Source organism: Rhipicephalus microplus, chromosome 2, assembly GCF_043290135.1.
Source record: "Rhipicephalus microplus isolate Deutch F79 chromosome 2, USDA_Rmic, whole genome shotgun sequence".
NCBI lineage: Eukaryota > Metazoa > Arthropoda > Arachnida > Ixodida > Ixodidae > Rhipicephalus > Rhipicephalus microplus.
In genome coordinates, this window is record NC_134701.1 from 299,375,712 (window position 1) to 299,401,399 (window position 25,688).

Sequence of the window (25,688 nt, forward strand, 5' to 3'; positions counted from 1 at the left end):
GACGCCCGCACACCTCAGCCTTCCTAGAATGTCTCTCAAGGGGTGCAAGTGCTCCTTGAACGTTTTCGAGTAAACCATTACGTCGTCTAGATATGTGAATGCATGCTGCCATTTTGCATCTCCCAAAACACGGTCCGTTAGCCTCCGATACGTAGCAGGAACGCCCATCAAGCCGAAAGACCTTCTCCTGAATTGGAAAAGTCCTCTGTCACATGTGAAAGCAGACATCTCTTTGTCCCACTCTATCTCAACCTGAAGGTATCCACAGCTAGCATCGAGCCAAGTGAAGTACTTCGCCCTGCTTAGGTTGATACTAACGATGAAATGGAGTGAAAAGAGTATGCGTCCGTCTTCGTAACCTCATTCAGCCTGCAGTAGTCTGCAGAAAGTCTACCACTCAACTACGCCTGTGTCCATGACTTCGTTGAAGGCGGTGTAAGGTGCTTCTTGCTTAGCCAAGCTAATCGGTCGGGGGATTGCATTTTCAAGGTCGTGTATCACCCGTGTCAATTCTGTGCGTGACCAGCGTAGTGCAGCCTGGGCAGTCAGTGAACATATGGTCGTACTCGTACAATAGCGACGACAGCTGCACTCTTTTCCTTCTGTCAGGCACTGTGCCTCAACCAAGAGCGGGTGCACTGACCTTCCTTGTAGCGCGGCACATTGTTCTGGCAGGGTGGTTACTCACTCTCTCGCGCGCTTTTCTCCTCGCGTACTTGCGCCTCTCCCTGCGAGTGGCATGTCATTGTCAATGCGGGGGCCTTCGAGTCGCAACTAGGCTGCCGCGCTGCCGTAAAAGGAGAAACGGTGACCGGGCACTCGTGCTCCACTACAGTATACAAGAAAAAGGCATTCAACACTATCAACGTTCATATAGTGGTGCTTCCATGCAGGGTTTGGCATTGGTATGTGATGTTCACTGGACAACTGCTGGAGCCAGCCTGCTGTAGGGAACAAAACCCCTGCTTCTGTTTTCTGCATCGAAACATCTTCCTCAGCAGAAGTAGTGAATTGCAGCTTGGCTGTGGTGGAGAGTTCATGTGGTGGAGTGAATGCTCAGACGTGAACCCCTCCAGAGTGATGGAGTTCACACTGAAGTTTGTATTAGTTTGAAGGCTATTATTCTGGTTGCTGGTGGCTACTGAATTGTGACGTACACTATCTACCTTCACTCTTTTGGCGCTGCTTTCATCGGCAGTTACTTTCTGGCTGGCTCTGATTTTATTCACTGGATGCAAGAGCGGCGAAACTTCAAGAAATGCAAGGAGCTGCCCCAGGAAGCAACACTGGCTTCTTTGATTCGTCAGGAATGACTGCCCCTTCAAGCTATGGGGATCTGAGGCACGCCCGCAGCCACTTCGTGAGCATTTCCACCATATGGCTGCTCCCTTTCATTCTCCCATACTCTTTTCACGACGTGCACCAATAGATTGCGCCACGAGCGAGTGCAGCGCATGTTCTCGGTGCTGCGAAAGTTTGCAAGACCAAGTCCCGTGCATGCCAAGAAGGCTTTCTTTCTCCTCAGGCAGCACACGGTAGGCATGTTTTTCTTTGTTCATGTTTTCTTTGGGAATTGTCGGATTGTAGCTTGCCTGGGTGCCTAGGCATCTTAGGCGGGCGTGTTTACTTTTTGTTGTAGCTCTGGTTCCATATGATAAGCCACAAATCGGTGCCTAGTGCCTGACGTGGTCATACTATGCCAAGCCGCACTTGCCGGAGGTCCACACGTATGAGGTTTTCCCTAATTCTCACGACCAGGCCCAGTGGCCATCGTGGGAGTGCGCAGCATAGCTGCGAGGCGCCGTTTCCCGACCGGCGTGTCAATGCTCGCCATTGTTGCCTACGAAGTGCTCACAGTCTCCCTTTTTTCATGAACGACTGCGTGTGGGAGCCCTTTGCTCCCTGCGTCCTAGGACTGGACATTGTACTCTGTTTGGGGTGCTACCACAGGCAATAAAGCGTTTTGTGTGTTTTGTTAGATCGAACACTCTGTTTTAAAACCGTGTTTAACACTTTGCGAGTTGAGTGCGTGAGGAGTGTTGCACTACACATGAGCAGGTGACAGTCAACGCGTGCCTGTGGCTCGTTATGCTTGAACCTGCAGTAATCTTGACTTTGGTGGGTAGCGAGGTTATCACAAACTTCCCCGTAGTATTTGCACCTGCGCACCACTTCACTAAGGAAATGCTTTTCGCAGATGTAGTCTCATGTTGTAAGATTGCAATCCACCCGGCCTATAGCTCTCGCCCATTCCTGCAAGCATTCAGGATTAGCTGGAGCTTTGAAGGTGCAAACTTTTTCAGTGCAAGACTTATATATCTACTGTTGCAGTTCGGAACAAAGCATTGATGCCCCATGTTGACTATCGGCAACCTTGTACAGTCAACACACATCGCAAATCAGCAGCGCAGGTACTACCAAACATGAACTTACTTACAGCGCAACACCACAAAAAATACAGGACAGGGAAGGAGCAAAAAGAGAAAAGAAAAGACGGCGCTAACCAACTAGCTCAACTTACCGTCTTACTAACAAACATGCAGTGTGTTGATTCTCGAAGCCAACACATACATTGCTCTATCTGTTCATGTCTGACCAAATGTGACGCAGAAAGGTGAATAAATTTTTTATCCTCACACATCAGCTGTGTATCCCATGCTCTGATCAGCATTTTTTAAGGCGTATGCCATCTATAACAAACTGTCATCTTTTTTTATGCTGAAAAATTTACGAAATGCCAAGCCGCACCATTCTTCTATATGTGCCTGCTACGATTTCAGATCGTCTTCTATCTGAAGTGTGCCAGTGTGTTCTTTTCATTGTGTTAAAAGAATCCAATACAAAATATAAATAATAAAGAAAAATGGCACTAAGATGCTTTGCTCTGATTTAATTTTTATAGTGTGAACATTTCTGACTGAAAGCTTTTTTTTTTCTTCTTATTTTTTGTAGCACATGGCAACATAGCGCAAACGGCCAGTGCAAGATGTAGCAGACTACGCCCGGGCTTCGGTGTGGAGACTGCGGGCGTGCGAACTCAGCCACTGCAGCAGCAAACAATAGTTCCATGCATTGAGGCGAGGATCGCTGGGTAAACGTCCTTTCCCAGGGTGACATTTTCGCTCTAACAGGCACCAACTCGGAGTTTTTTCTCTTGTCTTTTTTGCTCTTTGGTTCCGAATCAAAGTGAGCCTCGATAATATCATCATAACTCATTTGGCTGGGCAGCACAAACAATATTGTCAGTCCGTTCCTCACACAGCATTAGCAGATGCACATGGTTCTTAGAAGTAGAAGTGTCTGTGATGTCGCTGGTTTCGGGGTGAAAAAAAAAACATAAGCCTCCAATATCAAGAGGAGTTGGACCTGCCAGTAAGCTGCCGTAGCCAACCAAAATCCAACATCACCATGTCGTTTCAATCCTTCAAGTTGGAGCCCCTACTCATGACAAATGATAGAAGTCACAGCTGTCATAATCTCAAAGAAGCAACCCACTGCATTAGCTCACTTCTGTTCAAGCAGTGCATCACACTAGCACTCAGAAAGGCAATGTTCACAGTCACCAAATAAGATGCACCTGTGTCTATGTGTGCACAGACTTTCAATTTCATTAATACACAAATATTTACTGAACTGTGTTCAGCTCATAAAATTATGGTCTTCTTAACAGCTGTTACATGCATTTCTATCACTCATAGCTCTTCATGTGAAACCACCACAATTTTCACAAGTTCTTTAAAGGATGAGGCCTTCGATAGCTTCTGTAGTGTACTGCAGTACCACAGCATGACTGTACTACCCATGTAGTGTGCAACAGTACAGCCAGATGGCACCTCAGCATGTACTGGTTTTTAAAATAATGGCTGCCAATAAAACATGACATCACTTGTCTGTCCGAGGACTCTGATGTCGTTTCGTTACATGCCCGATGCGGTGGACAGCTTTGAGTGAAGTGCAATGCACAGCGTTTTTCTATGCTTTAAAAAAGAAAAGGAAAGAAAGTTATGGCAACTGTCAGTATGCACAATAAAACTTAGTGTTTGATCACTGCTGACTCAACTTTTTAGGATATTAGCGCCCCGCAGCAAATTATTGTATGACACAAGTTGTATTCTATGAAAATTTGTAGCTAGCACTAAAACGATTGCCCTACAGAGAAGTACAACGTTTTTGCAATGAAGACACAAGCACGCATTGCAAGGTTTGATCACGCAGACAAACTTATGTGCATTTTATATTTTATATACACCGTTTTCGCTATGGACTTCACAAAAAGCGGCAAGTGCATTTTTACACAAAGGCACAGCTGCAAAGTACAGCATTACAATAGCACTTGCACCAATGCAGTAGGGTCATTCCATGCCAAACATCCCCAGCTATTTTGGCGACACTCTTAAATGTATTCGAAAAAAAGTGTGCTGATTTACTGCATTCAAAACAGTAAAAACGGTAGAATATCTTCTAGAGAAAAAATTTTTTGGTCACGTGACTGCCTTCTGGACTTCCTGGAATGTCGTATGAGTGTTGTTTGTGAAAAATTTTACTTTAAAGTATCGCTCTTACTTTCTATACCAAATTTAGTTCACATATTAGGTAAAGGTGTTTGTGTATGATGTCTGAAGCTCAGTAATACTAGTGAAATTTTACTGGCACATACCCCTCTAAGAATTTAGCCAAAATGTATTATGTTTGTATTTCTTCTATTGCAATACTGTACTTTGTATGAATGTCTGAGTAATGAATACTTACTCCACAGAATATATTCTGAGAAAAAAATATTTTTAGGCATCTCAAGCAGCTAATTCACAAGGAAAAAATCATAAACTTCACAAAATTGTCATTTTCGTCCATATTGAGACGCAATTAGCACGTGATCGTTCAATTGAAAATCACCTTTATACCTAAACCAAAAGCAAATAAGCTGTTCTTTTTATATAAGAAACCTTATTATTACATTTTTTGTTTTAAAAAGCAAAAAATTTTGAACATTCCCGATGGCATTTATCTTCCCATTTGGTCATACGGCAGCTGCCGCCTCGAAATTCCCTGTTGCCATCAATGGAAAAGTTTAAAAAAATTATTTTCTTCTTTAAAACAAAAAGTACAATGACAAGATTTGCCATATGAAAAGAACTGTTTATTTGGTTTCAAGTACAAAGGTGATTTTTAATTGGACCACCACATGATGCAAAGTGCATCTCGATATAAACAAAAATGACGATTTTGAAAAATTCGTTAATTTTTCTCATAAAGTTTAAGCAGCTTGAGACATCCAAACATATATTTTTATTAAAATATACCTTCTGTAAAATAAGTATTCACTACTCAGATATTCATACAAAGTGTAGTATTCCAAGAAAAAAAATACAAACAACACGTTTTGGCTAAATTCTTGGAGGCGTATATGCCAGAAAAGTTGCACAAATGTTACTGAGCTTCAAACACCTTACACAAGAACCCTTACTTAACATGTATACCAAATTTGGTATAGAAAGAAGGAGCGATACTATAAAAATAAATTTTTCCATAAACAACACCCAAACAACATTCCGAGAAATCCAGAAGGCAGCGACGTGACCAAAAAATTTTTCCTGCAGGAGATTTTCTACTGTTTCACTGTTTTCAATGCAGTAAATCAGCACAATTTTTTTCAAATACATTTGAGGTGGTCACGAAAATGGCTGGGACGTCTGGCATGGAATGACCCAATAATAAATTATATGCCTCCCCAAGCGGGAATATGCTCACCTGTTGTGGATGCTATAGAAGAGACGCTGGTCCTCATCAGCATCGGTGGCGGTCAGCTGTAGAATTTCCATGCCAGGAGATGAACTCTCAGACACTTCAACCTGGTAGAGGCTCTCCGAGAACACAGGCCAATTATCGTTTGCATCAAGCACTTCCACGTGCACCTGCATAAGGTGAGCCATGCCACCGAAATGGCAGCCGTCAATAAATATGAAATTGAAAATGTTGCTCTCATGCAATGATAAAAGTTCTTCTTAATGACAAAAACAAGCTTTGATCATTCTGGCAAGTGGCAGAATGAATGTGCTCACATGACAATTAATTGGGCCAGGATTTCCTTTTTTTTTTTGGCTTGCCACATGCCATACATTTACCATTAACCAACAGCTCCTTTCAAAATTATGGCATTGTTCTTTTAAATAGAAAACAGCAGCACCCTAAAAAGGGTACTGTGGTGCAACAGAATGCACCGAGTATTGCTAATACCACTAGCTTAAAAGACCACATTTACACTTCTGAAAGGAATGCAAGAAGGTGAAGATGGAAGCTTGCGATGAGAAATTCGAAAACCGGGAGTGGGTGCTGGAGCCAACGTTTCAACAAGCGGACTTGTTTTTTTAAGTTGCAGCCTTTAAAAATAGAAGTCTGCTTGTCGAAGCATTAGCACCCACCCCGTTTTCTATTTCTCATTACTAGAGGCTGGTATTTTAGACACTGAAAATCTCGTTTCCAGGGGGTAGAAGTAGACTATAGTTTTTTGGAGACTCTCAGGGAGCAGGAATAATGATGTATTGGAGCACCACAATGCGTGTTTTGGAGAAGAGAAAGTTTGATTGGTTGATTTGATTGATATGTGAGGTTTAACATCCCAAAACCACCATATGATTACGAGAGACGCCGTAGTGGAGGGCTCTGGAAATTTCCACCACCTGGGGTTCTTTAATGTGCACCCAAACCTGAGCACACGGGCCTACAACATTTCCACCTCCATCAGAAATCCAGCCACCGCAGCCGGGATTAGAAGAGAAAGTTGGTTTTGGAGCTGCTTCCCAGCGTCAAACATCTTCGTCAATCAAAACTATTTCTGCTTAAACAAAAATTGCAATGCCTTTTTCTGAACATTCAGTAACAATAAGCTTACGAGACTTACCACTCACAGAATTGTGCGTGCGTGTATGTTCCCATCATTAAACATTACATCTGACAGAAAATTCTCAGATAAAAAAAGGAATAAGCGATGCTTATCTCTTGTTTTCACAACGGCAAATAATCACGGTGCACTTTACTCCCCATGCTAATTAAATGCACAACTCTGCTCATCGGTTTGGAGTGAAGCGTGGACGCGAGCGATTCACACGGCAAATTCGCGCCGACGGTACAGGGAGCCGCCAGGCAGCGACGGCGTGGGCAGCATAGGCACCGTGTAGCACGTAAATAAACAGGAGTACATGCACGTGACCACTTCGTGTTTCAATGAAACTGTCAGTTGTTGCTTAGTATCCGATCGCGGTAGAAAAGTGTGCAGATGAATTGCGGAAAGCCAATAGTGTCCGTGCTGTCGCTATCTCAGTCGCAACGTATCCCGGGCCCTGTAATAGTTTCGAAATGCTCCTTGGGGTCACTACTGCACGCTATGAAATGATAGTGCAAGAGTGCCAACTAGGCATCTTTTACGCACTTTGGTAAAAAAAAGAAGGAAAAGACATTCTGGTGGATACTTTTGGTCAACATCTGCTGTTATACTGTTTTTGTTTATTGGTGGCGATGGCGCACGTCAAAGAATCACATTTGTTCTCGTAAACGCGCACTGCTGTTTAGTGCATCTGTATAACAAGACAACTGACAGTTACCAGTGTTGGTTCTACCACATTTACGGGGAAATCACGGTGATAACAGCGATGTACAGAGCACTATTAGGCCTTTTAATGAACCTAATTACAACATGATTAAACTACACTGGAAATCTAAGCAGCCGCGAGCTTTCCATAGGCAATGCTCAGTGTTACTCGGTCGACAATATTCGGCTAGTTTTGGCAGTTTACACTTCTAATAGACAATTATCGCAAAAATTATCCATTTAGCGCAGTAAGTCAGATTGGCGCAGAATGGCGCTATTGGCGCAGTTCCACCCCTGCATTTTAGGCACCAAAAATAGGCACCTCAAACACCGTTCCAGGCCTTTAAAATCGCAAATAAAGGCACAATAAACTTTCACGTAAATTCAGATAATTTCAAGCAAAGACATGCTCGACCTGTATCTGCGACAGGAAGCAAGAAATGTTACTGTTTATGACAGCACGAAGGTGCCAGCGGTTGAACATAGCCATGCATTTCCCACACGGTTTGCATATTATGGTCTTTCATTTCATTGCCTAGCATGGTGAGTGCAGTGTCCACCATTGAATCAACACTCCTATACGTCCCTTTCTTTTCTTTGTGGCTGACAATTGGAGCACAAGAGCAGATAGCCAGACTGCTAAAAGACAAAAAAGGAGGGATGCCTCGCATTGGCCGAGTCTAATCGCGTGGTGTCAATTTCTTTGCTGTCGGTGAACACCTTAAAAAGCATCTCACTTGGTCTGAACATTTCAAGCTAACAAGTTTAATGCATGCTCTGGGCTCTCATGGTTACACCTGTCAAGATTTGCAACGCTATGCACCGTGAAAGGTATGAAATTTCGATTGGAACGCCACCTTCCCTTCTTCACGCGAGCACACCCTCGAAGATCGAAGGGGTGACGTACAACAAGGAATGGTCCTGCTCTTATGTTGCTCCTTCACGTATATATTGGTGCTCTGAAATCCCCCTGCGCATGCCCTTAAAGGGGACCTACGACACTTTTGGGACAGCCTTGTTTAGCACCAGAATGCATGTAGCGATGATTACTGAGACGAATGTAACAAGAATGATGGAAATTGATGCTCGAAAAGTGAAGTTATGAGTCCTCGAAGTTCAAAACTCGAGCAGACTACGTCGAGAAACGTTTTCTTTTGCATTTCACTTACCTGCTGATGTCAAAGAAGATTGACATCAGCAGGTAAGTGAAAAAAAAAAGTTGGCAGGACGAATCCGTGGATAAATAGAGAAATAATTCATGTGAAACGCAAATTAAAACGCTTGCAGAAATGTTCAAATGCTGCTCAAGCAGACATTTTTGATTTACAGGCTACGTTAAAGTCCAAATTAGCTGCTTCTAGGGATCACTACTTTAATGTGACACTCAATCGTTTTGTATCCGAAAGTCCCTCTAAATTTTAGCAATTTTTATCAAATAAGGGTGGCACGAGGCTTGATCAAATCGCCAAGGGTGATCGGGTACTTACTGATCTAAGAGAAGTGGCGGAGGTGTTTAACGAGTATTTCCAAAGTGTGTTTTCAACGTCAGATCCTTTAAACGGGGCTGTTTGTGAAAATGGTGATTGTGGTGTCATTCAGATTTCTTTGAAAGGTATCACAGAATTGCTTTTGCGATTGAATCCGAAAAAATCGACAGGCCCTGACGATATCCCTTCCGCATTTCTCAGACGCTATGCTACACTGTTAGCCAGGTTCCTTGTAGTCATTTTTCAGAAATCCGTTTCGTCTGGTGCGATACCTGATGATTGGCGTATTGCACGTGTGACTCCTGTGTATAAGAAGGGTAACCGTCTCAATTTTTGTAACTACCGGCCTATCTCTCTCACCTGTCATTGTTGTAAACTGCTGGAACATATTATCGCAAAATACCTCAATAACTTTCTTCAATCCCAAAATATTCTCATTGAGCACCAACACGGTTTCCGACGAGGTCTTTCTACTACTACGCAGTTATTAACTACAATTAATGAATTTGCGAAGGCTCTAGATGCTGGTAGCCAGGTTGACGTGATCTTTTTTGACCTCTCGAAGGCGTTCGACAAAGTTCCCCATAAAAAATTAATAAATAAACTGAAGTCAATTGGCGTTCCTTCAGATATAACAAATTGGGTCACATCTTACCTACTAAACCGTAAACAATACGTAGAGATTGAGGGTTCGCGCTCGCGTTTTTTAGACGTTTTTTCCGGAGTACCGCAGGGGTCCGTACTCGGTCCTGTTTTATTTAACATTTATATTAATGATTTGGTTCAAGCAATAGATACCAGCGTATCAGTTAAACTGTTCGCAGACGACTGCATTCTTTTCAAAGTCATAAACTCAATGGCAGATCAACAAATTTTAAACAGAAACATCGGTAACTTGGAAACTTGGTGTTCCGAGTGGAACATGGTAATTAATCTAGAAAAAACTGCTCACTTGTGTATCACCAACAAAATCAACAAGTTTCACTTCAAATATGTTATAAAAGAGTCACAGATTACACAAGTCGAAGAATATAAATATTTGGGTGTTACAATAACCTCAAGCCTCAACTGGACAACCCATATAGTAAATACATGCTCTTCCGCACGTAAAAAACTAGGGTTTCTAAAGCATCGATTAGCTAATGCCCCCAGTTCCTTAAAGCTTAAAGCTTACAAAACAATGGTAAGGCCTTCCTTGGAGTACGCCTCCGTAGTATGGGACCCTCACACAAAAAGCAATATACAAAAGATAGAAAAAATTCAGCGCCTAGCAGCCCGTTTTATTTACAGTAGGTATAGACGCCGCGATTGCCCCTCTGCGATGTTGCAGTTGGCAAATCTTGAACCTCTTGAGGACAGACGACGAGCTGCTCGACTTAACTTACTCCGTCTAATATATTTTTCTAAACTCGAAATAAAGCCAGACAACTACATGGTAAGGGATTCTTCCAGGCCTTCCCGTCACAAACACAGCTGTAGCATCAAGCCAATTTTCGCAAGAACTAATTTATACAAACACTCCTTTTTCCCGAAATCAATCTCTGAGTGGAACTTGTTGCCCCGAAACTCTACTCTTCTTTCCTTTTCACCATAAAATGCGCCTTGTGTTTCCTGGCTTTTACAATACTTGTTTGATTTAACAACTTGTTGTGTGCCTAAGAGTGTGGTGCCTTGCTTATGGATTGTGTTGCAGTGGGTGTACTCAGCCCTCTGGAAACGAGTATAATTTGATGGTGATTTCTATGTTTTTCTTACATTTCGTGTATACCAGTATAAATTTTGTTGTAACTTTGTTGTAACTTTACTTCACCTTCGAACTTGCTGTACCTTCCCTGCTTGGACCTTAAATGGTTCGCAGTATATGATAAATAAATAAAATAAATAAAAACCACTTCCAATTACAGTTTCATAAAGACATTCCGGAAATGTCACTGGATTTTGGCTTTCACACAATACCTCAATACCGCTCTTTTTGACGGCGTTGTTAGCAAGGTTACTATGAACCACGTGCGTCGGGTAGTATATGCTCCCACAGTCACACTGTGTAAGATATACCCTCTGGAGTTTCAAAATGGCGAGCGAGCGCCACGCCAGGCTCTTGGAGTGATAGAACACAGTTGATGCGGTCGGTACAAACAGAAGAACACACATACATTTATTTATTTACTTTTGAACTACGATATCGTCTGCCGAATTAATACATCAATCGCTATCAACGCGTGAAGACATCGTTACACAATAACACGACAAACACACAACATGACACACTAACACACCCAAGGCGGTGTCGCCAACGCTTGACTTACCACGAGGGCCCCCGGCGCGCAGGCCCGCGGTGCCACGCGCCGAGGACCCACGCTAGAAACAACGATTCGCGGCAACCGCCACGCGCAGAGGAGACTCCCTCAACTCTCGCCTGCCAACAAGGCTTGCTTTCCGCCAGGAGGAGCACTACCGGCGCTACACCATGATGATGATGATGACAGTAGTGGTCAACTCTCTCGAACACAATGCCACCTACCGCCCGATAGTTGTCACTCCGAAATGCGGCTTTGGGCGAGACACTGCGCCACACGGTGCAAACAACTTTACAAGGGGTGTCGGCACCCCAACAACACATAGGGTTTGGGCGGGGACACTTCTCGGCTTGCATGCAAGACGCCTTCCACGGCAGCACTGGCGCCCACCACCTGTCACATTTTTGGCTCACTAAAAACGCGGCATGCGTTTCCACTTTTAGTTGCTGGCGTACGATAGCCTCGTTCGCAGGTTAAGTGTTGTGTTCGATTTTCTGAAAATACATAATTTAACAAGAGGAATGGTTTCTTTCTGAGAAAGTATAAAAAAAGTTTACGCTGTTTTTAGCATTCACTCGTCCGGCCCAACGCGAGCACGTCCTGCATGTACGAGACATACGACTCAGTTGAGGACTGCACACGAGTGGCGAGTTCTTTTTGCGCTTCCATTTGGCGACTGGACGGGTCCCCAAAGATGTCGCGTAGTCGCTCCTTGAAGATATCCCAGCTGATGATCTCGGTCTCACGGGCCTCGAACCAAACAGGTGGCGTGCCGTCCAAGTAAACGGCGAGCGTCATGGTACGGTCCCATCAGTGTGTCTGGCTAACACGCTCGTACATGCGGAACCAGTAGCCAACATCAAGCCCAGGTTTTGCGGAGAATGTACCGGGATCGCAGGGGTAGGGCATGGTCAAGTATATAGTGGCTGGAGCGACAGATGGAGACGCTGATGGGTTGTTGTCATTAGTAGCCATGGCCGGAGTCTAAACAAGGCGGTCACTGCGAAGCTTCATGGTGAAGACGGGGAACATTTCACCTCCACCAAATATGTTACGGAAAAGAAAAGATGCCGTATCGACGAGGCTGGGGATTAGATTTATTTAAAACCAGCGGTAATGGCGTGACAGGCTCACCAGCGATCGAGCGGAGACAACCCTTCGTCTTCCTCGTCAGGCACACACGCGCATCGCACCTTAGAATATCAATATGCATGCATGTAGCAATATAATCAGGCATTTTATATACACACTATACTACTAGAGACTGCCCAGCGATGGCAGAACCAGCGCAAAGATTGTGTTGCCGAATTGTTTTTTTTTTCTACATGAGCAGCTTGTTCTGCTGCAACAAGCAGCGGCGCTTTTCTCTTTCAAAGCAGAGCCATCCTGCAGAATCACGGGCAGACCACCACGGCACAGTGCATGATAGTAAAGCTTTAGCAGTTTCATATGCTCAATCTCATGTCTTGACATTATTGATAACTACATTAGAACAAAGCTCAAGTGGCTTGACAACCAGGCCTAGCTCAAGGAGTTCAGAGCCATGTAACTCAGTCATGGGCACATACGCTAAAAGGCTTCAAGACATCACGATAGTGTATTTGACGCTGCTTACCACTAGTTGCGTGAGATCGGGCTCTTTGGCGATCTTCTTCAATGCTTAGCGAATTGGGAAACTGCTGTCGTATCACTCACATAAGCGTGGAAAGAAGGTATAGCGCACAACGTACTAAAGTGCTCGAATCCTTTATAAATAGAAATAAGGAGAGATGTCTATATACAGTCGTGGTCTGCGTAGCACTCTTTTGGCCATATAAGTCATGAAGAGAATCACAGGGTCCCAGTCTTAGTAACAGGTAGTGACGTACAATGTGAGCATTAGATATTTCTAATATCTAATGTTCGATTAGATATTTCTGTTATACCATTCGTTTCCTGAATGTAACATGTGGTGGTCCCGTGAAAGACCTTGCGTGTCTCTAAAATTGCTCGACTTCAAACGAAAATACACGTCCTTCGGTCAATGAGTGGCTCATGTATTGCACCGTGCTGTACGATGACATGGTGTGAAATGGGAGGCAACTTTGCTACCGGATGCAGATGGTGATGGCGAGGTCTCTGCTTAGCATGTGACTGATGACAATTATCTATCTTTTGGTTGCAGGAGCAATGAGAAGCGCGCAAATTATCGCCCGCATAGTCCAAAGGGCTGAGAGGGCAACTCGGGGGTTATTACAGAGCAGGAAAATGGCAAGGGAGGCTCTTCTGTCGTTTGTAGCGGTGGGCAACAACAGAGACGTCACAAATGGCTATCGTGGGGGGGGGGACCATCTTTTATGTTTGTTTGTGCTTGCACTCATTATTATCAGCTTGACTATATCCACTGCAAGACAAAGGCCTTTCTCAGGTTGCCCAGGTTGCGCCAGTGTGTGTATATATACACAAGCAAAATCGAAAAATTTCGAAGTGGGGAGGTGTTTCCGGCTCTACTCCTGGTGGACTCAGTCGTACATTCTACGTTAGCAGAGCTGCAGAAAAGAATCTGTATTCCTTCGGTAGGGGCACACTGTGAGTCAGCGCTGAAGGCAAGCATATGTCTTAGGCCGCTCACAATTGGGAAGTGAGGAGAAAACCAAAATGCCAGAGCGACCGGAAAACCATGACTGCGCGCGTCGATGTTGTTCCCATTTGTTTGCTCCATCCCGCCGCCGCTGCCATTGCTACCTTGACAATTATTTCGATTTTGCCTGTTTTCTGAGAACTAAAGTTTGTAATATAATTTTTTACTTAAAGTAGTGAAAAGAAACATCTGGCACCTTTCCAAACCTTATTTCCGGAGGTACGCCAGCAGAAACGACACAAGCGAACACACCAGCAACGGCAGCGCGGTTTCAACCAGCTGTACAGAAAAGCGAGCCATGTTGTGGCATGCTGACTCGCTGCCCCTGCACAGTCTACTTCCAGAGTATTCGGTGATCATAATTCAAGTAAGGCTCTCGATGAACCTGTCCTCGCTGATGCCATCAAGCTTCGTGGTGCTGCACGGGTAGTTTGCAATTTGAGCCCATCCGAGGTACCACCGACACCTGTGCCGCCATGTTGAATCTCCGGCCGGCTGGTTAGGTCACACTGTATGGTCTAGCACAGCCAAGGCTGTGAAGCGGAAACCGGATCCGGTTTTGCGTCGCAAGAAAATCGGTCTCTGAGCGATTCTTGTGCGCCGGCTGCTTGGGCGACGAAACGAGCCAGTTTCCGGAGAGTTTCAATGATTTTGCTCTTTTTGAGGCCAAGTGTGAACATGCCCTTAATGCAGATAGCATGGAATAAGAGTCACTTGCGTCCGTCACAGAGGTAGTTGAGATTTTAGAGCAACTGTCGCGAAGATTGAAATGGTGTCTTAAATGGCTTACTTCTTTAAGAATAGTAGGTAATGTTGCTTCAGGCAACAAGTCCACAAAGGAAGCAATGCAGGCATTCTTGCATCGCTCCGCTTCTACCTCTTCATGTAGACCACCTTGCAAGCTGAAATTATACAATATCCGGCAGCACATTCAAATATTATTGAAAAGGTTAGCTGAAACATTAGTCTTCTTCTTATTGTTGCACACATATACTCCACTCCCCTCTTGAATGCCAAGCCGCTCGAGTGCATTTGAGTTCTTATTGTTGCACACATATACTCCACTCCCCTCTTGAATGCCAAGCCACTCTAGTGCATTTGAGATGAATTAATGAATGAATGAATCAATCAATCAATCAAAGAAAGCTAAGCACATGTTACTCACTGAAAACGCTAAGGCTAAAACCTGATTGGCCTCTTGACAGGCTTTTTCTCAAAGTAATGATAATAGTTATTATATAAAAATATTTTCAACTGTGTACTAATCACGTAATAAAACTTGCACATTCTCATTTTGCAAGTGCATGCTGGTCTTCATAACCATCATGAGCAGCATAACCATACTGATTATAGAGTACATGTTACTCTTATTTTTCTCCAATCAGCCCAGTATTGTTCATACTGCGTCCACGTTACCCCCGAAAACTTATAAATCTGATCTGCTCATTTAACTTTCTGCCTCCAGTTTTCGCGCTTCCCTTCTGTTAGAATCCATGCTGTCACTTTTATGGGTCACCATTTGTGTGGCCTTCTCACAGCATTCTTAATTTTGACTAAGATATCCTTAACACACATTTGTTTTGGCGCCCTCTCTGCTGTCTTCTTGCCCATGATAAGGTTACACCTATCTTATATATTTTCATGGCAAGCGGCGTCGTGCTCAGTTTAAAATCAACACTCTTCGCCTGTTCTAAACCTTCATGTTTCTTTTCGTACAAGTACCGGTAAAATGCAACTGTTTATAACCTTTTCTCTCGGAATTTGCTGGTAAACTGCCAATTCATTATCTAAGAGTAATTGCCAAATCTGCATCACAACATTCTCATTCATCCCTTACTTCAATTTCATGATTCACGCCTGTGGTAGTACCCCTTCTTAAATAGGCACATTCTTTTAGTACTTGTAGTGTCTCCATAGATATCGCAAGCCACTATTTTTTTCCAGGGCTGCTGAATATTACCTTAGTTTCTGCATATTAATTTTCGGACCCACGGTCCTGCTTTTCCTGTCTAATTCAGTAATTATGATTTGCAATTGTTTTCCCGATTTACTCAACATGACAAATGTCATCAGAGAATCCTAGTTTACTAGGATACTCTCCATTAACTGTTATCTCATGTTGTTTGAAATCTAAACCTCTGAAAACCTCCTGTAAAATGCTGTGACTAACATTGGAGAGATTGTATATGTATAGCTTCCTGCTTTTCATTATTCCTTAATAAAATTTTATTATGTTTTTTATGGAGGTCTATGGTGGCTATGAAGACACTGTGGATATGAAGATCGGCGGCTGATGACACGAAAGGTGTAGGCTCGGTACCAGCCGCAGCGGTCACATTTCGATGCAGGCAGAACGATAAAGAACTGTGAACTGTGCCATGTCATTGCACCTTAAAAACAAACCTGGGGGTCGAAATTTCCAGATTTCTCTCTGGTGGGCCTCACAATCGCATCGTGGACTGGTACGTAAAATGCCAGATATTTTTATTAATGCCTCTAGTTTATTAAAAAATCATGTAACAGTGGGCCTTAGAATGACATCATTTTGTAGTGTGTCTTGTTTTGTTGAGTACTTTGATGAACGAAGCGAAGTAACTGGCAGACAACACATGGGTGATCATGTGTGCTTTAGGCACAAACTAGTTTGTACCGTGAGCCAACAGCTTGTAGAAAGATGACCTTGTACTTCAATAACCATAGTAATTTTGGAGGTCTAACTTCCCAAAAGTATCATATGGTTATGAGAGATGCCGTAGCTGAGGTCTCCAAAAAGTTCGACTACAGGAAATGCTTGAACAGGCACCTTATTTAAGCCCACGGGCCACTTTTTTCACTTTCATAAAAAATGTGATCACGGCAGCTGTACTTTCTACTATTAGCTATATGTTCGCTAACACCGTGTTAGTTCACAAGACCGAGTTTGTGGCCACATTTTGGTAGACGAAATCTGCTAGAAGCTAGTGCACTCAAATTTAGAAGCACGTTGATCCCCCGTGAGTATTGTTTTCTTTACGGAAACGTGTATCACGTATGGTACTAATGCGCGCTAATATATTATTCTTTTAGGAGTGAAGCTCGCTAGGCGTGGGCTGAGCGTCCCGTCGTAATCGTATGTAGCCACCTCACGTCAGTTCTTGAACAGGCCTAAAGGGCGGTACTTGCACATATAACGAAACGCATGTGCGCTGAAAAATGCAATTGGTACGATACTATAAAGAATGTTACTTGTAGTGTGACAAATAAAAATCACAGCATATCCATGGAGTGAATCATGATGAGTGGAGTGAAGCGTCCCTCATTCTGTCCGTGGTTCCGGCTGTTCGTTCGTTGTTTGTTTTGTCCATCCGTGCGTCAATTAGTCTTCTCGTGCATCCATCTCTGCGTCTGTTCGTTCCTGCGTTCGTTCATGCGTACGTCTATTCTTGCATCCGATCGTCCGTCCGTCCATACCTCCGTCCCATAGTTCGTCCGTGCGTCAAACAGACATACGACGGACGGACGCGGCCCGCGGATGATTCACGGTTTGCCGATAAAATGTATGATACGCGCAAGGTGGCGGTGGCTCGTGCTCAAAGACGGAACCCCGATGTGCGACCGCGTGAGAGAATAGGAATGACGTCACATGAAGACGTTCGCGATCGCGTGTTTGCCGGCGGCGCCGTACGCTAGGGAGTGCGGTGTAGTAAAACAGAAGCTGTATTGGCGCAGGCGTGTGTTCATAAGGTCGGCGGATGAACAACGCTGTGGAGAGGCGTGCGCCCAAAGCGGCGGTAGCTCGTGCTCGAATACGGAACCCGATGTGCGAGCGTGCGAGGCAGAAGCGTGCCGTGAAGCTGCATGGTGGCGCCGACAACATCCCGGCATACGAGAACAGGAGGCCGAAGCGGCGTGGCATCGGCGTGCGCACCAAGCTTTGCTCCACTCTCCATCATTCACCCCGTGGATATGCCGTCATTTTTTAAAGACGATACTCTATCTTGGGCCGCTTGAATGCAAAAATTTTGGTCTGTTTGTCTGTCTGTCACAGGATTCAGCCAACCCGACCAAGCTTAAGCACTTGCTTTCCTGAACATAAAACGCCCATTCATGTTGAACTGGTGGCTTCGTTCATACTTGTGAACATCGTTGATCAAAAGGCAAATTTAACTCAAATCTTAGGTGCAACTTCAATACTTGAGTATAAGGTGGTTCTTTACCTCAATAAGAAATACATAGATCCGTAATTCTAAACACTCTAATACTTTTTTGGCCCTGCTGAAAACGCGACGCTATGCACAAAAAAAAAGATAGTCGGCAAAAGTCTGTTGATAACATTTACAGCGAAGTACGCAGATGTGATATATATGTGTCGGGTGCGGCGATGGCGTAGTGGTTAGAGAATCCGCCTCGTATGCAAGAGGTCCGTTGTTCAAATCCCGGTGCCGCGCAGTTCCCAACCGGAAAAAAAAAAATTCGCGTGTTGATGGAACTGCATTAAGAGGCCTGGGGTGCGGCCTCACCGGTAACCACCGCCGGGAACGCACTCCCTCACCAGAGAAGGATTGGCCACCCTGGTGCAGTATCTGGCCACTACCTCCCACATGCATACGTCAAATAACTCACGGCCCTCAGTCCCCAGCAGCTGCGAACCAACTGACCATGGCGGCGGCCAGATCTGCAACGCAGCAGAGAGGGCTAAGAATCTCTGGATCCGGACAGGCCGCCATTGGAACCTGAACTTGGCAACGTTTAATGCTAGAACCTTATCTAGTGAGGGAAGTCTAGCTGTACTATTCCAGGAGCTAGAGGGTGTTAAATGGGATATAATAGGGCTCAGTGAGGTTCGGAGGACAGATGAGGCCTATACTGTGCTACAGAATGGGCACGTCCTTTGCTAACGGGGCTTGGCAGACAGAAGAGAACTGGGAGTGGGGTTCCTAATTCACAGAAACATAGCTGGCAACATAGAGGAATACTATAGCAATAATGAAAGGGTGGTAGGTATTGTAATTAAACTGAATAAAAGATACAAGATGAAGGTAGTACAGGCTTACGCGCCTACATCCAGCCATGATGACGCTTCAGTTGAAAGCTTCTATGAAGACGTGGAATCGGCAATGAGTAAGGTAAAAACACAGTACACTATAGAGATGGGCGACTTTAATGCAAAGGTAGGGAAGAAGCAGGCTGGAGACCAGGCAGTAGGAGATTATGGCATCGGCAATAGAAACGCCAGAGGAGAGCTACTAGTAGAATTCGCAGAACGCAATAATTTGCGGATGTTGAATACCTTCTACCGAAAACGAGAAAACCACAAGTGGACATGGAGGAGCCCTAATGGCGAAAATAAGAACAAAATAGACTTTATAATGACTGCACACCCAGGAATCGTGCAGGATGTGGAAGTGGTTGGCAAGGTACGATGCAGTGACCATAGAATGGTACGGTCTCGAAATCTCCTAGACTTGAAGAAGGAACGACAGAAACTGATACGCAAGAAGCCAATCAATGAGCTAGCACTGAGAGGGAAAGTACAGGAATTCAGAGTGTCGCTACAGAACATGTACTCGGCTCTTAGAGAGGAAACCAACCTTAGCGTAGATACAATGAATGATAATCTGACGAGTATCATTACGGAGTGTGCAGTGGAAGTTGGAGGCAGGGTAGTTAGACAGGACACTGGCAAGCTTTCCCAGGAAACGAAGAACCTAATTAAGAAGCGTCAAATCATGAAAGTCTCAAGTACAACAGACAAAATAGAACTGGCAGAGCTTTCGAAGTTGATTAATAGACGTAAAGTATGCGATGTAAGAAGGTATAAATGGAGAGAATTGAACACGCTCTTAAAAACGGAGGAAGCGTCAAAGCAGTGAAGAGGAAACTTGGGATAGGCAAAAGTCGGATGTATGCACTAAGGGACAAAGAAGGCAAAATAACTACCAATATGGATAGGATAGTTAAAATAGCGGAGGAGTTTTACAGAGATCTGTACAGTAGCCGAGACAACCACGACCTTAATACTATAAGAACTAGCAGTAACCCAGATGACACCCCACCAGTAATGATAGAAGAAGTCAGAAAAGCTTTGGAGAGCATGCAAAGAGGCAAAGCTGCTGGTGAGAATCAGGTAACATCAGATTTGCTGAAAGATGGAGAACAGATTGTGTTAGAAAAACTAGCCACCCGGTTTACGAGGTGTCTCCTGACGGGAAGGGTACCAGAGTCTTGGAAGAACGCTAACATCATCTTAATACATAAGAAAGGAGATGACAAGGGCGTGAAGAATTACAGGCCGATCAGCTTGCTCTCTGTAGTATACAAGCTATTTACAAAGATAATTGCTAACAGAGTAAAGAAAACATTAGAATTCAATCAGCCAAAGGAACAAGCAGGATTTCGAACAGGCAACTCAACAATTGACCACATTCATACTCTCAATCAGGTAATAGAGAAATGCTCAGAGTATAAGCAACCACTATACATAGCCTTCATAGATTACGAGAAGGCGTTTGATTCTGTAGAAATATCAGCCGTCATGCAGACACTGCAGAATCAGGGCGTAGATGAAGTATATATAAACATTCTGGAAGAAATCTACAGGGGATCAACTGCTACCATAGTGCTTCATAAAGAAAGCAACAGAATACCAATCAAGAAGGGTGTAAGGCAGGGGGACACAATCTCCCCAATGCTATTTACCACGTGCTTACAGGAGGTTTTTAGAAGCCTAGAATGGGAACAGTTAGGGATAAGAGTTAATGGAGAATACCTTAGTAACCTGCGCTTCGCCGATGACATTGCATTGTGAGTAACTCAGGGGACGAATTGCAACTCATGATTGCGGAGTTAGACAAGGAGAACAGAAAGGTGGTTCTTAAAATTAATCTGCAGAAAACGAAAGTAATGTACAACAACCTCGGAAAGGAGCAGCGCTTCGAGATAGGTAATAGTGCACTTGAAGTTGTAAAAGACTATGTCTACTTAGGGCAGGTAATAACCGCAGAGCCTAACCACGAGATTGAAGTAACTAGAAGAATAAGAATGGGGTGGAGCACATTCGGCAAGCACTCTCAAATTATGACAGGTCGATTGCCACTATCCCTCAAGAGAAAGGTATATAATAGCTGTATCTTGCCGATACTTAGCTACAGAGCAGAAACCTGGAGACTTACAAAAAGGGTTCAGCTTAAATTGAGGACGACGCAGCGAGCAATGGAAAGAAAAATGGTAGGTGTAACCTTAAGAGACAAGACGAGAGCAGAGTGGATTAGGGGACAAACGGGGGTTAAGGATATCATAGTTGAAATAAAGAAGAGGAAATGGACATGGGCCGGGCATGTAGCGCGTAGACAGGATAACCGCTGGTCATTAAGGATAACTAACTGGATTCCCAGAGAAGGGAAGCGGGTTAGGGGGAGACAAAAGGTTAGGTGGGCAGATGAGATTAAGAAGTTTGCGGGTATAAATTGGCAGCAGCAAGCACAGGACAGGTTTAACTGGCGGAACATGGGAGAAGCCTTTGTCCTGCAGTGGACGTAGTCAGGCTGATGATGATGATGATAATTCCCCGTCGTCGTACTACCGGGCCCTCCACAACATCATCTCTCACATTCACATTGCATTTTTTGAACGCAAAAGCACCAACAATTATTATAAGAAGTATAACCGCTTTCTGTGCAGCCAGAGAAGGCTAAGTAATAGAAAAAAGCTCGAAAAACACAGGGACGAGTTAACCTAAGCTACAAGTTAAGTAACCTATACGTAAATATTAAATGCTACTATTCAGCTGTCAAGTCGATAAATGCTTGTGAACCGCTTCAAGATCTGCCATTGACGAAGCCTTTCGACACAGTGAGGGGATCGCTAGGTGGCGTCGAGGAGCGCGGACGTGAAAACGTCGGCTCCCGCTTTTCTAAATGTTTTCGTTCGTTTCTTTGCTCCAAGATCACTTGGCTTTGTGCTTATTCGAACAAGCAAGCTCTGCGGTTCCAGTGGAGACGCCATTTTTGGCGGTGAGGGAACTCTTAGACATATTTTTGAACTTTAATGTTGCGACGTGGCGAGCGTCCCCGCTAACCCTAATCACACCTAGGGTTGGCGAGGAGTACGGCCGTTACACGTAGCCAAGGGCTCGGCCATACGCGGCAGCTACTGAATCAACCTCCGTACGTCCCAGCCGACAACCAGGCACTGAAAACACCTTCCACCATAACCGTGGAGAGAATGGAAGTAAGCGCGGAGATCTTCAACGGACCAGGATGGGCCACCGCCATGGGACGCCGAAAACAGACGACTCCGCCGAACGAGGAGCTGGCCGCTGGGACGGTCGAGCATAAAAACCAGCCGAAGCACCCCAGGGGCTTCAAAAAAAGTCAATCGGCACTACGCCGTGTAATATTCGCTTCCAGGCTACCCCGCCTACCCAAGGACCAGATCAGAGTAATTATGAGACCCAGAGGAGGATAGGACGTAGCACGAGTCGAACTCGTTCTGCTGGCGAGAGCCGTCATCATGGCTGCCCAGATCACCAACGAACAAGCACGGGAGGACACGATCTGCCCCAACAATATGCAAAACATCATTGTTATTTCTACGCCGTACCAAAATAATGCTACATCATACGTGAACGTGCAGAAACTGCACACAAACCAAGGCTCGTTCGAAGCTGCCGCATACGTGGCCGCGCCCGATAATACATGCAAGGGCGTCATCAAGAACGTTGACCTCTCCCTTGACGACGCAACGCTCAAACGCCTGATTGTGCACGACCGAAATTCCACTGCCATCGAGGCAAGACGCATTAAAAAGACCAAAGACATTACAATCCTCTTTGACGGGTTGCGCATTCCGAGCACAGTGATATGCGGAACCGCCATGGTTCCCTGCTCGCTCTACAAGCGACAAGTCGATGTTTGCAGAACGTGCGGAGGAGTCGGCCATCGCGCCGATGTTTGCCGGCACACAAACGCCACGAGCGAGAAATGTCACAACAGCGGTGAAACGCTACAAGAAGACGGCGTGCATCACTGTGAGCCGAAATGTAAGCTTTGCGATGGCAATCACCCCACCGGAGATCGCGACTGCAAAAGACGCTTCCACATTCCATACATAGTGAGAAGGAGAAGAAGACGCAGAAAGCAAGAGGCAAGCACAACAACGTCAAGACGCACCAACATCTGTCACGTTTAAGGAACCCTGCCACAACCAGGTGCCGGGACGGGAGAACGCCTTGAGCATCCATCACTGTTCTCCATCCAGGGGGAGATCCCGATCCAGACGGCGTTTCCAATCCAGAAGACGTTTTCGATCCAGAGGCCATTCTCGTTCCGGAGGGCACCCCTCGACCCTGTCGAGATCCGACAACTGCCTGTCATCTCGGGAGTGCTCTAGATCCCAATCGAGAACGAGACCAACAGCCACGCAGCAGCAGCAGCCGAACAATGGCTCCTGGGCCAGCAAGGTTGCAAGTGAATCACGAAGCACAAGTAGCCAGCCCAAAGATAAGGCACAGCCAGAGCATGCTCCCGATTCTCGTATTGTAACGCTTGAACAAAAAAACAGGGCCCTCAAGAAAGAGCTTGAAGAGCTCCGGGCCTCAATAGCTAGAATAGAGAGCTGCTACGGAATTAATCTGTCGAGCTCACGGGCACCGCCGACAACACGCTCACAACAAACGATCCACAACACACACAAACGCAAAGCCGTAGACAGTGACAGCGACACAACGGAGGAGATCAAGATGGTCTCAATAGAAAAAGAAGCCCCAGTGACAAATGTCGAGTCCGCGACAAGTAAACTCAACGACAAAATTGATATGTTGGCGAACACGCTTGCCAAGTTTATGGAAATCTTTAAGACTTATACTGACAAAGCTGACCAGAGGCTCACGAGCCTGGAGAAGATGGCAGCAAACCCACCTGTGGCAGGTGCCTCCGAACCTAAGCGCGGACAAACCAGTGGTTACGGCAAGCGTGCCGAGCATAGCTTCTGGAGCTAAAGTCCGACAAGTCAAAGCACGCAATCTGGCAGAAATAACGAGCCGTGACGCACACAAGCTACCAAGCCAAAATGACAACTGACCATAACGAGATTAAGATCTGGCAGTGGAACTGTAACTCACTTCAGAAACGCAAAGCAGCACCAGCACTAACACAACTATTGCTAGCCTGTAAAAAAAAGCCGCATATAATATTGCTACGGGAATGTGGAGAAAGCAAAACTGCTAAAAGCATTGGCATACAGGGGTACAGGATAGCCAGGCCGACCCTGCACCCCGAGCAGAACAAGACGCGAGGAGTGGCTACCTTCATCCGGAAGGACATAATGTTTGCTGAAAGGGACGCCCCCGTATACAAAAAAGGCCTGGAAACGGTCCTGGTGGAAATCTTACCACACAGGGCTGTTAAAAGAAGCATCTTTGTGCTCAATGTTTACAGTCCTCCATCAGATAAGAAAAGAGATTTCAACAGACTGCTTACCTCGGCAGTAAAAATGGCGGTTGACAATCCGCTCATAGTAGCTGGCGATTTTAACGCCAGGAGTACCGAATGGGGATACTTAAAAAGTGAAGGCAAAGGCACCACGTTAGCAGAAAGCGTGAATGTGCTAGACCTGCAGCTGATAAACAACCTTGCCCTCCCTTCAAGAAGAGGTAATTCGGTACAGCGGGACACAATGCCGGACTTAACCTTCACCAAGAACGTCAGAGCTACCTGGGATAACCTCGCCGAAGACCTAGGTAGCGACCACTGCATCCTAGAAATCACTGTTGAGAATGAGGCGAAAGCGCCAAGAAAATTCAAAATCACAGACTGGGACCAGTCCCGTAAAATACGGGAGCAGAAGGGCAATACAGAACTATCATATGAAGCCCTCTTAAATGAATTAAAAATGGCAGCGAATGAAGCCACCAAAGAAGTCGAGACTGATCAATCCATCCAGGTCATGGACTCTCACCTGGCCAGTTTACTGCAGAAAAAGCATGACCTAAAAGAAGCGTGGCGTAAAAACAAGCTCAACAGACATTTACGTACAAGAATCGCGGACCTTGGCCACGAAATCGAATCTCACGCTACAGTGGAACAACACATGTGACGAATCAGATGGCAAAATGAGGAGGGGAAGCGAATGGGAGCTGCTCAAACACCTTATGGCGGACAGCGACAAACCCACCAGAGGCGGCACCCAGCTGCATTGAACGACTGGTGCACAAGCACGCCCAGGATAATGATGGATCCCAAGCTCTCCTCAAAACGCTAGGCCAAAAATATCTCCCACTGGAAAGCAAAGCAGTAGCCAGGGAAAACAAAAATCCCTCATATGGAGATCGACCGCAAGAAAAGCTAGACGAACCATTCAGCGAAGCTGAAATACAGTACGCTCTACAGCAACTCAACGGCAGATCGGCGCCAGGGCCAGATGGAATCAAGAATAAACTGCTACGGAATCTAGACGATAAAGCAATTGTAATCATTACTAAGAAGATAAATGAGGTATGGGAAACAGGTACTGTGCCTAAAGAATGGCGTAGTGCCAAGGTTTCGCTCATCCCAAAACCTGGAAAACCGCTGAGCATCGATAACTTGAGGCCCATATCACTCACATCTTGCGTTGTAAAAGTAGCTGAGCATGCAATACTCAACCGTATCAAGGACCACATTGAGAGCAATGGGCTCTTTCGACACAACATTATTGGCTTCTGCAGGGCACTGTCCACACAG

The 25,688-nt window shown here is 45.1% G+C and overlaps 1 protein-coding gene across 7 annotated transcripts in view; it reads right to left on the minus strand.

Annotated features, from left to right (window-relative positions):
- The window catches only part of LOC119178697 (fat-like cadherin-related tumor suppressor homolog), an 812,220-nt gene that overhangs the window by 691,379 nt on the left and 95,153 nt on the right, over positions 1 to 25,688 (minus strand). For all 7 annotated transcript variants that reach the window (XR_012888480.1, XM_075882464.1, XM_075882456.1 and 4 more), the window contains exon 9: positions 5,749 to 5,912. Coding sequence is in view for 6 of the 7 variants with exons in the window: in XM_075882464.1 (XP_075738579.1) it covers positions 5,749 to 5,912 (164 nt within the window). In the remaining variant the exon portion in view is untranslated. The remainder of the gene's footprint in view (positions 1 to 5,748; positions 5,913 to 25,688) is intronic.